General features: G+C 42.8%; 2 protein-coding genes across 2 annotated transcripts in view; one reads left to right on the plus strand and one right to left on the minus strand.

Annotated features, from left to right (window-relative positions):
• eefsec (eukaryotic elongation factor, selenocysteine-tRNA-specific) overlaps positions 1–4,217 on the minus strand; it is a gene marked incomplete at its 3' end in the record, with an annotated part of 23,515 nt that extends 19,298 nt beyond the window's left edge. Inside the window, exons 1-2 of the mRNA XM_084339369.1 lie at positions 3,809–4,217; positions 3,342–3,592 (exon numbers count right to left, since the gene is read on the minus strand). Coding sequence (XP_084195495.1) covers positions 3,342–3,592; positions 3,809–3,882 — 325 coding nt within the window. The 5' untranslated portion in view covers positions 3,883–4,217. The remainder of the gene's footprint in view (positions 1–3,341; positions 3,593–3,808) is intronic.
• Positions 4,218–9,127: 4,910 nt separating this feature from the next.
• Positions 9,128–12,800, plus strand: part of ruvbl1 (RuvB-like AAA ATPase 1) — an 88,060-nt gene continuing 84,387 nt past the window's right edge. Inside the window, 2 exon segments of the mRNA XM_084339368.1 lie at positions 9,128–9,288; positions 11,512–11,598. Of these exon segments, the coding sequence (XP_084195494.1) occupies positions 9,148–9,288; positions 11,512–11,598 (228 nt within the window). The 5' untranslated portion in view covers positions 9,128–9,147.

Here is a 12,800-nt window from a genome sequence, read left to right on the forward strand (position 1 = left end):
AACTTTCGCGTGAGGAGGACATTCGCGGACATTCTCTCAGATAAAGAAAAAAAAAGCTTACATACTTTTTGGGTAATTTCATAATAGCAGCGTGCAGCTCTGTAACAACAACGCATCTCGAGCTGCTGCTTCTATGCAGCTGTCTAGTAGTTGACAGCTTACGCAGGATCTCTCTCTCTCTCTCTCTCTCTCTCTCTCTCTCTCTCTCTCTCTCTCTCTCTCTCTCTCTCCTCTCTCTCTCTCTCTCTCTCTCTCTCTCTCTCTCTCTCTCTCTCTCTCTCTCTCTCTCTCTCTCTCTCTCTCTCTCTCTCTCTCTCTCTCTCTCTCTCTCTCTCTCTCTCTCTCTCTCTCTCTCCTCTCTCTCTCTCTCTCTCTCTCTCTCTCTCTCTCTCTCTCTCTCTCTCTCTCTCTCTCTCTCTCTCTCTCTCTCTCTCTCTCTCTCTCTCTCTCTCTCTCTCTCTCTCTCCTCTCTCTCTCTCTCTCTCTCTCTCTCTCTCTCTCTCTCTCTCTCTCTCTCTCTCTCTCTCTCTCTCTCTCTCTCTCTCTCTCTCTCTGCACCAAACAGGGTAGTGTGAACGCAGACCAAAATTAAACAATGTATCATTTTCACATTTGGTGCGGATCTAATTTGTAAACAAATTAGAAAGTCCGGACTATCCCCGGACTTTCAGATGTGAACACACCCTAACAGATGACCATATTGTGGACTGCCTGAGGCTTGCAACCAGCTCCTACAACCCAGACATTGAAAAACTAGCTACCTCTTCCCAGTGCCAGCGTTCTCACTAAGGTAGAGACATTTAATAAAAAAAAAACAGATAAAGGAGAACTATCAGTGACTGTTGACAGACCTTTTTGTGGAATTGTTTTTTGATTGTATTCCATTTTGCAATGTGACAGCTCTGTTTAACACATCATTCCTATTCCTTTTTTTATTGTACATATATTTTTATTGTATTGTTCCACTTTTTGCTTTGGCAATGTAAACACATGTTTTCTCATGCCCATTGAACTGAGTGTGTGTGTTGTCAGTGTGTATGCAGAGTGTGAAATAAACTTGAGAAGTTACAGTTACAGTCTTGTCATTCTTGTAAGTCCTACACTACACTGTTACAATGATATATAAAATAGCATATTATATTATATACCCATTCAATATGCACATGACAGAAAATATTATATGCCATATAATATTTTCTGTCATGTGCATATTGAATGGGTAATACTATTACTACTAATACTAGCCTTATGCACCGTATGACACTGAATACTGTGAATATATTTTTATATTTTATATTTAAATTTATATTTTTAGAATCTAACTAACTGAAAAATATATTCACAGTATTCACACCTTGACTACTGCAATGCCCTCTAAACCGGCATTAGTCCAGCAGCCATGTCCCGCCTTCAAATGGTCCAGCACTCTGCAGCTAGGTTCCTTACCGGCACCAGAAAGAGAGAACACATCACACCAGTTCTAGCCTCCCTACACTGGCTCCCAGTCCCATTTAGAATAGAATTTAAAATCTTCCTCCTGGCCTTTAACTCATTGACCGCCAAACCGATTTTGGGAGTATTTGGGGCTTCAGGCGATCAACCAGAACGATTTGGGCTTATTGCATAAAACGCGTCATATCTCGCAATCTATGAAAAAAGACTGGATTATTTTGGAAATGGGGCGATGTTTAGCGTGTAACAAACTACAGTGTGTAGAAATTAACTGATTAGTCAGTAATGGACTATGAACAATGCCTGTAAAATGAGCCTGTAAAATGAGCCATACTATTGTCTCCATAGCTATAATACAGAACACACAATGGGTCTGCAAACATTGCTAAAATGGTCAATAATGCTGGCGCCATTTAGTAAAGATGGCGAAAGCTGGTGGCAGTCAAAGAGTTAAGGCACTATCGGGGGCAGCACCCCTGTACATCACAGAGCTCATCACCCCCTACTCAGCGTCCAGGTCACTAAGATCCTCCAAACAGGCTGTGGTAGATATCTCTAGATAAATCACATCGAGATAGTTAAGAACCCATACCTTCCGGCACATTTTATCCGGATGAATCCAGCATGATGCTATCAGCTTATATATATATATATATATATTTTTTTTTATATATTATTATTAGAGGACCCTAATGTAAAAAAGCCGAAATTATTTTTCTGGTCTTCATCCTCCAGTCCACTGAGCTGTACTGTATTGTACCCATTCTGCAATCTGTTAATAAAGTTTTCAATCAATCAGACAAATGTATAGAAAAGCTTTTATTATAACCATATAACAAAAAAATATATTATTGTTTATGAAAATGTGTTAGCCCTATGCTTGACTATTATTTTTGGCATGGCAACAAATAAAATAATAATAATAAAATGAATAAATAAAATATTAAATAAATAAATAGGCTACACGTCTCTCTTTTTGTGTTACAAATTGTGCTCACCGATATGAACATAGGCCTCTTTACTTACTTAAAAAAAGGAAACACCAAGAAATATGTTTATGGTATTAATTCCACCATTAGTTTTAATAAGAGAGCACTATCTCTCAACCAAAGCAATGCAACAGAACAATTTTGATTGACAGTCAATTCTGCCAATTACGTCACACCGCTTGCACCCGCCTCTGCTGTTCTTACCACCAATCGGCAAGCGCCTTTTCGTTTTTTACTTCCGGGATGTCCGCCATTGATTTTGATGAGAGCTCAACAACCAAGCTAATAATGTTAGCTCCCCGCCGGCCACGAGTGGACTACCAGCGCTCCACAGGATGACCAAACGAGGCATAATGATTTTACTGCAACGAATGTTATAATAAAAGCTTTTCTATACATTTGTTTGATTGAAAACTTTATTAACATATTGCAGAATTGGTACAATTCAGTACGGGCTCTCTGAGCAAAGGAAGGAACTGCGATATGAATGAGTAATGCTTGCTATGTTCGGGTAAATATGCTGATGTTATTGAACGTGTAACTATATAACGTTAATGCCACAAAACGAATGCCTTTGTTAATCATAAGTAGTAACTTTGATGCAGTAGCGTGTGCGTGTGGGTGCGGCGTTGTGCAGGTCGCCTGACTGAAACTTTTTTCAAAGTTTGAATGTGTGGACCAGATTGACGCGACACAAATTGATGGATATTTATCGGCTACTGCCATCGGCACATTTGAGTCAACAAGGCACTTATCGGCCGATACCGATACCCGACCGATATATCGGTGCACCCCTACTTTTTAGGTATGTTTCACCTCTGTTTTTTTTGCCCGAATTTCAATCACTAAGTCAATAAAGGAATATCTTATTATCTCGTATTTATCAGTTAAAAACCTTACCCCCGATGATGGTACGGATCAGAGAGGCGTGCCCCGGACAGTCCACCAGTGTGAACTGCAGGCTGTCGTAGCCGTGTCCCGCCCCCCCGGTGCTGCTGTCCTGGTCCTGCAGCAGGTGGTCGGGGAGGCCCACGGTGAAGGAGGAGAAGCCCAGGTCCAGGGTGATGCCTCTCTCTCGGGACTGGGGGTTCTTGTCGAAGGCGGCGGTGGAGGCGATGCTGCTGAGCGCCCTGGCGAGCGAGGTCTTCCCGCTGTTTGATTGATTGAAAACTTTATTAACAGATTGCAGAATGGGTACAATACAGTACGGCTCAATACAACACAATTGTTAAGGGGATGCAGACCAGAGAAAGACTTTCGTCTTGTTTACATCAGGGTCCCACATTTTCAATTCATCATAACATACACGACATACAGATAGACATACAGATAGACAGTACTGCTACATCTATACATTTATGACATACCTGTCAACATGGCCGAGGACCCCCACGTTGAAATTCAACGTTTTGCTGCGATTGTTAGTACAGCAGTCTGCCATTATAAGATAAGATAAGATATTCCTTTATTGATCCCCTTGGGGAAATTCAGCCCTTCTTTGACTTGTTGTTGTAACACGACAACTCAGTGACAGACAGACAGTGCAGGTTCCACTTGGGGTTTGTTTGGACCTTGAGCTCAATGTTAAGATTATTATTTACTTATCTATTAAACAGTTGCTGACATTAACTTCCGTTGTTTCCATTACATGTGCATTGACTGAAATTAGCCTTAGAGCTGTCGAAATGTTAAATTATAATTAATATATACACTCGTTCGAATAGCACTGAACTGTTATCCAGAGTCACCAGAGGGATTGACCCATTGCAGCTGTTTTTGAGGCAACTTTTCTGTCAAACTATTGTATTTTCTTCTTCCTGAGTGTCGGTGAACTCCGTCCGGGGAGAACTGGGACGAAGCGGAACGTTTGCCTCGGTGTGATGATGATGAGTACAAAACAATACAAATAATCTTTATCGTCGCATTATTATTTTTTGGACAAAAACCAACACATTCTAATCCAGTGTCGGTGTGGGACGACGTGTCTCTAATTTGTTTGCCCGGTGAATCGGTTTTTTCATACCGGGTCCGGTGAAGACGGTCAGCTAGTCGTCACGGACAGGTTTCTTTCACGTCGAAAGTGAGTGAAACACAAAGCGGAAATCTTCTTCTTCTTCTTCTCCTCTGGAGTTAATGGCGGGTCGCAACCACAGAAAGGCGCATACCGCCACCTACGGTACAACCCAGCAACTGGAGCGGATACGGCAAGAAGAAGAACCCGGCAAAGAAAAGAAAACAATGAAGAAAAAAACCAACAAACCCAGAACAAAAAACACCCAACTCTAACATCACCACCCGATACAAACCTAATGAAAATAAAAAATAAAACCTAAACACAAGCGGAAATGAAAACACGCGCGAGGGGGCGGTTTGTCTTTTGGGGGGGGGGTGTAGATTGACTGACGTGCATTTTAGCCAACGGAACGCGTTACATGGGGTACGAAAACATCCAATGGCTGTATCGTTCGACACGGGTGGGCGGTGCTTCTGACGTCACTTCCTCCTCCTCCTCCTCCTCCTCCTCGCCCTAGTAACCCGCATGGAAACACAGTGTTGTGAGTTTCCGCGCCGCCGATAGTAGAACGTTGAGAACGAAGAACGTATTAGAAGGCATCATTACTCGCCTTTATTGTGCCTTTTATATAGTCTTAATAATAAAAGTGCTAATTTCATAAACACAACAACGCAGCAGCAGCAGCGGCCATCATGAAGATCGAGGAGGTATCTATATGTCCACGTTGTGTATGTCATAAATGTCAATATGAATTGAAAATGGGGGACCCTGATGTAAACAAGACGAAAGTCTTTCTCTGGTCTGCATCCCCTTAACAATTGTGTGTATTGAGCCGTACTGTATTGTACCCATTCTGCAATCTGTTAATAAAGAATGTACAGCCCCACCCAACCCCACCCCACCTACCCAACCTCCTCCAATGTACAGTTTCTATGTCAAATGTTTGTCAGTATTCCAATGTACAGCGTGTGTCCCCCCTACCCAACCCCCCCCCCCACCTCCAATGTACAGCCCCACCCCCCCACCCAACCTCCTCCAATGCACAGTTTCTATGTCAAATGTATATACACTCTTTTTCTGGATTTTTTTAGTATCACAAACGGTACTGTATTTGCAAATCTGGTATGTCATAAATGTATAGATGTAGCAGTACTGTCTATCTGTATGTCGTGTGTGTCATATGATGAATTGAAAATGGGGGACCCTGATGTAAACAAGACAAAAGTCTTTCTCAGGTCTGCATCCTCTTAACAATTGTATGTATTGAGCTGTACTGTACTGTACCCATTCTGCAATCTGTTAATAAACTTTTCAATCAATCAATTCATTCATTCATTCATTCAGGTGAAGAGCACGACTAAAACACAGCGCGTGGCGGCGCACAGTCACGTGAAAGGACTGGGGCTGGATGAGGCCGGCAACGCCAAGCAGACGGCTTCTGGTCTGGTGGGGCAGGAGACGGCCAGAGAGGTAACCAGGTTACTTACAACACATTATATATCTTCAATATATAACCTGCATTAACCCTGTCACTGCCACACGACAGAAGGTTAACCCTTTACTATCACACAACCGACGGTCGCCGTGGCAGTGAAAGGCTTAGCCGGCTATCGTGTGGCAGTGAAAGGGTTAACCGGCTGTCGTGTGTGGCAGTGAAAGGGTTAACCTGCCACTGTTGTGTGGCAGTGAAAGGGTTAACCGGCTGTCGTGTGGCAGTGAAAGGGTTCGCCTGCTGTTGTGTGGCAGTGAAAGGGTTAACCCTCTGTGTATTGTCGCAGTGAAAGGGTTAACCTGCACTGTCGTGTGGCAGTGAAAGGGTTAGCCGGCTGTCGTGTGGCAGTGAAAGGGCTAACCTGCTGTCGTGTGGCAGTGAAAGGGTTAACCATCTGTATTGTCGCAGTGAAAGGGTTAACCGGCTGTCGTGTGGCAGACAGTGAAAGGGTTAACAGGGCTCCAGACTAACTTTTTCATTTAGGTGCACCAGCACATAATTTAGGTGCACCCAAAAATGTTCACCACGCCTTTTGCTGCTGCAATAATACATTTTAAGCATTACCTTTACCCTTTATGTCAGTTCCCATACACATTAGTAATTTCTTAAGATGTTATGTAAATTATTGTAAACAGGAATAAGACGGGTACAAGCATGCAACATCTTTAATTTACAAAAAAATTATCTATAGTTCTCTTCATTTTAATTCAAGAATGTCAGGGTGATGATCAGCGCCAATCAAAGGCAGAGCGGAGCGGGTCTTTGCAGAATGCAGCACATGGGGGGAAAAGACGCGACACAATACACACTAGGGGTGTAACGGTACACAAACCACGGTTCGGTACGCACCTCGGTTTTTAAGTCACGGTTCGGTACGGGTTTTCGGTACAGTGGGGGAAAGTTTGGCTTTCCATGTTCCACTCAGGGGTGATGTAGTGTGCAGTTACTGTTAAGTAGGGCTGTCGATGAATATTCTATATTCAAATTAATAATCGACTTGAAAAAATGTATTTGATCTCCGATGGGACAGCCCGTGACCTCACGCATGAGAGAGAGGGTGTGTGTGTGTTCGCCACACTATGAGGCTATGCTACATTACAGGTACGCTCTCAGTGTCGTGCGTGGGCTGAACCAACACCTGGCACTCTGCGCAAATTATATTTTGGGAAGGAGGTGAACTTGGGAGTTTTGAATAAAATTCGGCACACAAAAAAAAGTTATGCACGTGCGTTCCGTTAACGTACCATTGCACGGGTGCGACAATGGAAAATATTCAGTCGCACTACACAGATTTTTGGGTGTACAGTGCGACCAAAACAGTCACACTCTGGAGCCCTGGTTAACCCGCTGTTCTGTGGCAGTGAAAGGGTTAACCGGCTGTCGTGTGGCAGTGAAAGGTTTAACCGGCTGTTGTGTGGCAGTGAAAGGGTTAACCCTCTGTGTATTGTCGCAGTGAAAGGGTTAACCGGCTGTCGTGTGGCAGTGAAAGGGTTAACCCTCTGTGTATTGTCGCAGTGAAAGGGTTAACCGTTTTGGTAGTGCGGCAGTGAAAGGGTTAACATCCAAATACTCTCCCTTTTTTTTCTACAAGGAGACCTGTTAAAAAAATATTACAGCACACACACTGTTTCAGGAAATATTCCATACAGACAGACAGTTGGATTGATTGATTGATTGAAAACTTTATTAACATATTGCAGAATGGGTACAGTACAGTACAGCTCAATACACACAATTGTTAAGGGGATGCAGACCAGAGAAAGACTTTCGTCTTGTTTACATCAGGGTCCCCCATTTTCAATTCATCATAACATATATGACATACACGACATACAGATAGACAGTACTGCTACATCGTAGGGCTGTCGCGATAACCGCATCACTGCAATCCCGCGGTGTTGTCAAGTCACCCGCGGGTGTAGAACAGACAACCGCGGGTAAAATAAAAGGGCCGTCATAATTTTTTACTTAATTTAATGACGAGGCGTCCGGTTTCCAGTAGCATGAGCTAACTTCACGTTTCCATACAGTTTACAACTCGCAGATGAATTCAGGATTTATTTTCATATCCCCCAATAATGGATACCTTTTCCTGTATTAATCTGAACCGCAGTAGAGTACAGGGCAGCAGGGTCGAAGTGCCGGTCATGTAACGTGCTTGTTATAACTAGCCGCACTGCGTGAATACTTTCGACAACAAATGTTTGTTTCCGCGTTCGAGTTTTGCGCTCTGATTGGCCAGGTCATGTGACATGTGCGCCAATCGTGGGACAGCAAGTTCTGCGCCTATTTCCGGGTCTAACAGCCTGCAAACTACCTGGCGTTCTATCGCCCTGCTCTAAGACAAACTCTAACCTTAACCAACTTCGAAAGAGCGCCTAAGCTTAACCAGTGTAGACACTTGCGGTCCCACGATTGGCGCACATGTCACATGACCAGAAACGCGTGTGGCCAATCAGAGACGCGGAAACAAACATTTGTTGTCGAAAGTATTCAGGCAGCCGGACTTCCCAAAAACAGGCTTCGGGGACAGCCTTACCAAACATATTATTTATATTATTCAAATGGAACTCAAATGTTCCCTTCCGTTGTGATGTCACAGTATGATGTCATAATAGAACATTCTAGAACATTTGTGATGTCACAGTATCATGTCATAATAGAACATTCTAGAACATTTGTGATGTCACAGTATGATGTCATAATTTAAACATTCTAGAACATTTGTGTATCTATATATATTCAACAATTCTCTAATTCAAATAAGAAGAAGAAGAAGAAGAAGAAGAAGAAGAAGAAGAAGAAGAAGAAGAAGAAGAAGAAGAAGAAGAAGAAGAAGAAGAAGAAGAAGAAGAAGAAGAAGAAGAAGAAGATCTCATTGTGCATCTTGAAACAGTGCTGAACAGATAGACTAAACAACATATAGATTGAAGACTAAACAACATATAGATTGAAGCCTGCATTTCTCAACCAAGGTGTCTTGCCGACCGTTTTGCTGTGGAAAGAGAATACAGAGACAATACAGAATCTCTCCTGTAGGCCGCGCTGCACAGGCATCACCCACACTTTCACAATTTCCCCGCGCGGAATTGTTTAGTTTTTTATTATTATTTATTTTCAATTTATGTTCGAAATAAATAAACGCATTCATTCAAGATATTATCTGGCCTAAACACAACAACGCAGCAGCAGCAGCCATCATGAAGATCGAGGAGGTGAAGAGCACGACCAAAACACAGCGCGTGGCGGCGCACAGTCACGTGAAAGGACTGGGGCTGGACGAGGCCGGCAACGCCAAGCAGACAGCTTCTGGTCTGGTGGGGCAGGAGACGGCCAGAGAGGTAACCAGGTTACTTACAACACGTTATATATCTTCAATATATAACCTGCATTTAACCCTCTGTGTATTGTCGCAGTGAAAGGGTTAACCTGCTGTCTTGTGGCAGTGAAAGGGTTTTACCGGCTGTCGTGTGGCAGTGAAAGGGTTAACCGGCTGTTGTGTGGCAGTGAAAGGGTTAATCCTCTGTGTATTGTCGCAGTGAAAGGGTTAACCGGCTGTCGTGTGGCAGTGAAAGGGTTAACCGGCTGTCGTGTGGCAGTGAAAGGGTTAACCTGCTGTCATGTGGCAGTGAAAGGGTTAACCCTCTGTGTATTGTCGCAGTGAAAGGGTTAACCGTTTTGGTAGAGCGGCAGTGAAAGGGTTAACATCCAAATCCTCTCCTTTTATTTCTACAAGATAGATGGATAGATCTTTATTTGTCATTGTTGGTACAACGAAAATTTGTTAGGAACATCACCACTGGCATACAAACATAAGATATAGCATGTGCAAAATAATAATGTCAATAATAATAGTAATATAATAATAAAGTATCAAGTTGAGCAGCCTGACAGCCCGTGGATAGAGGCTGTTGGTCAGTCTGCTGGTTCCGGACTGGATGGATCTATACCTTCGACCAGAGGGCAGCAGTTGAAAGAGATGGTGTGCTGGGTGGTACTGGTCCTGTAAGATGTTATTCACACGCCGTAGGCAGCGGGAGGTAAAGACTGTGGAGATATCTGGGAGGCTAGCTCCAGTGATCCTCCTCGCAGCCTTGACCACTCTGTGGAGGGCCTCCTTCTCTGCCCTGGTGCAGCTGGAGAACCACACCAGTAGTCCGTACGTGAGCACACTCTCTACTGCGCAGTGGTAGAAGTTGGCCATCAGTCCCTGTGGGAGTTTGGCCCATTTAAGCTTCCTCAGATAGAAAAGGCGCTGCTGTGCTTTGCCCACAGCAGAGGCAATGCTGACCCCCCAGGACAGGTCATCAGACATGGAGACAAGGAGACCTGTTAAAAAAATATTACAGCACACACACACTGTTTCAGGAAATATTCCATACAGACAGACGGTGGCGCTGTTAAGCATTTTTTTGTTTTGCCTCAATTAGATTAAAATGTCATCATGCAGCACAAGTAGGCCTACAGTACAACGGATCACAGCGCATGCGCATCACGCACCCAACGCCGGAAATAATGCCGTGTTGACCAGTTTATAAAAATGATTTAAAATGTTTATTAGCAACGCCGACTTTTCAAACCCCGCCGTGTGTGTTTTTATTTTATAATAAAATAATTATAAAAAAATATTTTATATATTTTTTTATTAAAGTTTGCTTTAATCACAGTAACGTTGGCGAGCTGCCAAATCCACTCCGAGACTGACTAGCGTCGCGCGTGACAAGTCTCAGGGCTAGATCCACAAAGAATGGATTGCACAGCGCTAATTGCACCCTTACTTACAATTCATGATGAATTGAAAATGGGGGGACCCTGATGTAAACGAGACGAAAGTCTTTCTCTGGTCTGCATCCCCTTAACAATTGTGTGTATTGAGCCATACTGTATTGTACCCATTCTGCATCTGTCAATCACCTTGTTAATATTTATTTACCTAATTTATGTGCAATCGTTTCATTTCAGCTCGGTGTAGAGAAATGCACCGATACTAACAACCGCCTTACTGCGCACGTCTATGACGACACTGTTGACACCACATATCCGTGACACGCGCGCCCCGCGACAACACTAGTAGTTTTGGAGGCCTACCACCCCCCCCCCCCCCCCCCCCCCCTGAAAAAAATCCTAGGGGAAACACTGGCCTCAATCGGCTTAGATGCAGATAATTTTATTCTCACAGTTTTTTAAATGTACATGCGTTCATAACGTGAGATGCTTGTTTTCCCCCGGCTCCTCGACCGTAATAGATTTGTAAACAACATGGTACACAACGTATATTTCTATCTGTACAAAACTATGCTAATTGTATAAAATAACTGTGTAGACCATAAACTAAACTATAGAACTAAACATAATACACAACATATATTCTATCTCTGGCTGCAATTGTAGCTTACCACCACCGGTATGACTGTGTATGAACTAATAATGGACTCTGTGAAGCGCTCTGGGTGTCATGAAGAGCGCTATATAAATCCAAGCCATTATTATTATTATACAAACTTATACAATACAAGGTATCTGTTAGCTAATGTGCCAGGTTGTTTGTCCCTGTCCGTCCCCAGGCCTGCGGCATCATCGTGGAGCTGATCCGCTCGAAGAAGATGGCAGGACGGGCGGTTCTGCTGGCTGGACCTCCGGGCACAGGGAAGGTACCGTGGGCAGAAGACTATTGTTCACATTGTTAATAGTTATTAACTAGCGCTGTACCGAAGAGTTCGAAGCTTCGTTCATAATGTTGACATTCGAATTCTAAATCAACATTCGAATTTATTTTATATATATATATATATATATATATATATATATATATTTTTTCTTTTTGTGTGTCTATTCATTCTGTTTAAACCAATGGGGTTTTTCTCCACAGTTGCAGATAAAGATTAGGCTACACTAATATTATAGTGTTATACTATTATAGTATATGACTCTAGGGCTGCAACGATTAGTCGACATAATCGACGACGTCGATTATAAAAAATCGTCGACGAGAAATTGTTGCGTCGATTAGTCATAAAAAAAAAATTATTTAATTTTTTTTTTTTTTTTTTTTTTTGTGCACTACCTATCTTTGTGAGAGTGGCTTCTCAGGGTTCCAGACAACATCATAACATGATGATCCCATAGCAAATTTTGGACATTGAAAACATTGTTCCCCTGCAGGAGATGATGATTAGACTAGACACACAATACATTACACACGCACTCCTCTCACTCACACACAGCGATCAGAGTAAGACACACACATACACACTCCTCTCACTCACACACAGCGATCAGAGTAAGACACACACACATACACACTCCTCTCACTCACACACAGCGATCAGAGTAAGACACACATTCACACTCCTCTCTCTCACACACAGCGATCAGAGTAAGACACACACACACATTCACACTCCTCTCACTCACACACAGCGATCAGAGTAAGACACACACACATACACAAATTACACAGTACACACCTCTCACTCACACAGCGATCAGAGTAAGACACACACACAAATTACACAGTACACACACTCCTCTCACTCACACAGCGATCAGAGTAAGACACACACACATACACACACACACGGACTCCTCTCACACACAGCAAACAAAAGTTATTTAAAGTACACTTCCACTTTAATTTGTATTATTTAATTTATTTATCTTGTTATGAGTGATTGCTGTATTGTTCTTCAAATACATTTTCATTTAAAGTGGCTTAAAGATCCAAATTCAAATGTTTCATGAGTCATTATTTTAATTTGCTATGGGATCATCATGTTATGATGTTGTTGTTTGGTCCTGACAAGAGTCTCAAAGTCTGGGGTGATGGTAGACAAGCAACTCTGAGGTCATGCTC

This window comes from Notolepis coatsorum (assembly GCF_963971535.1).
Source record: "Notolepis coatsorum genome assembly, contig: SCAFFOLD_257, whole genome shotgun sequence".
Taxonomy (NCBI): Eukaryota; Metazoa; Chordata; class Actinopteri; order Aulopiformes; family Paralepididae; genus Notolepis; species Notolepis coatsorum.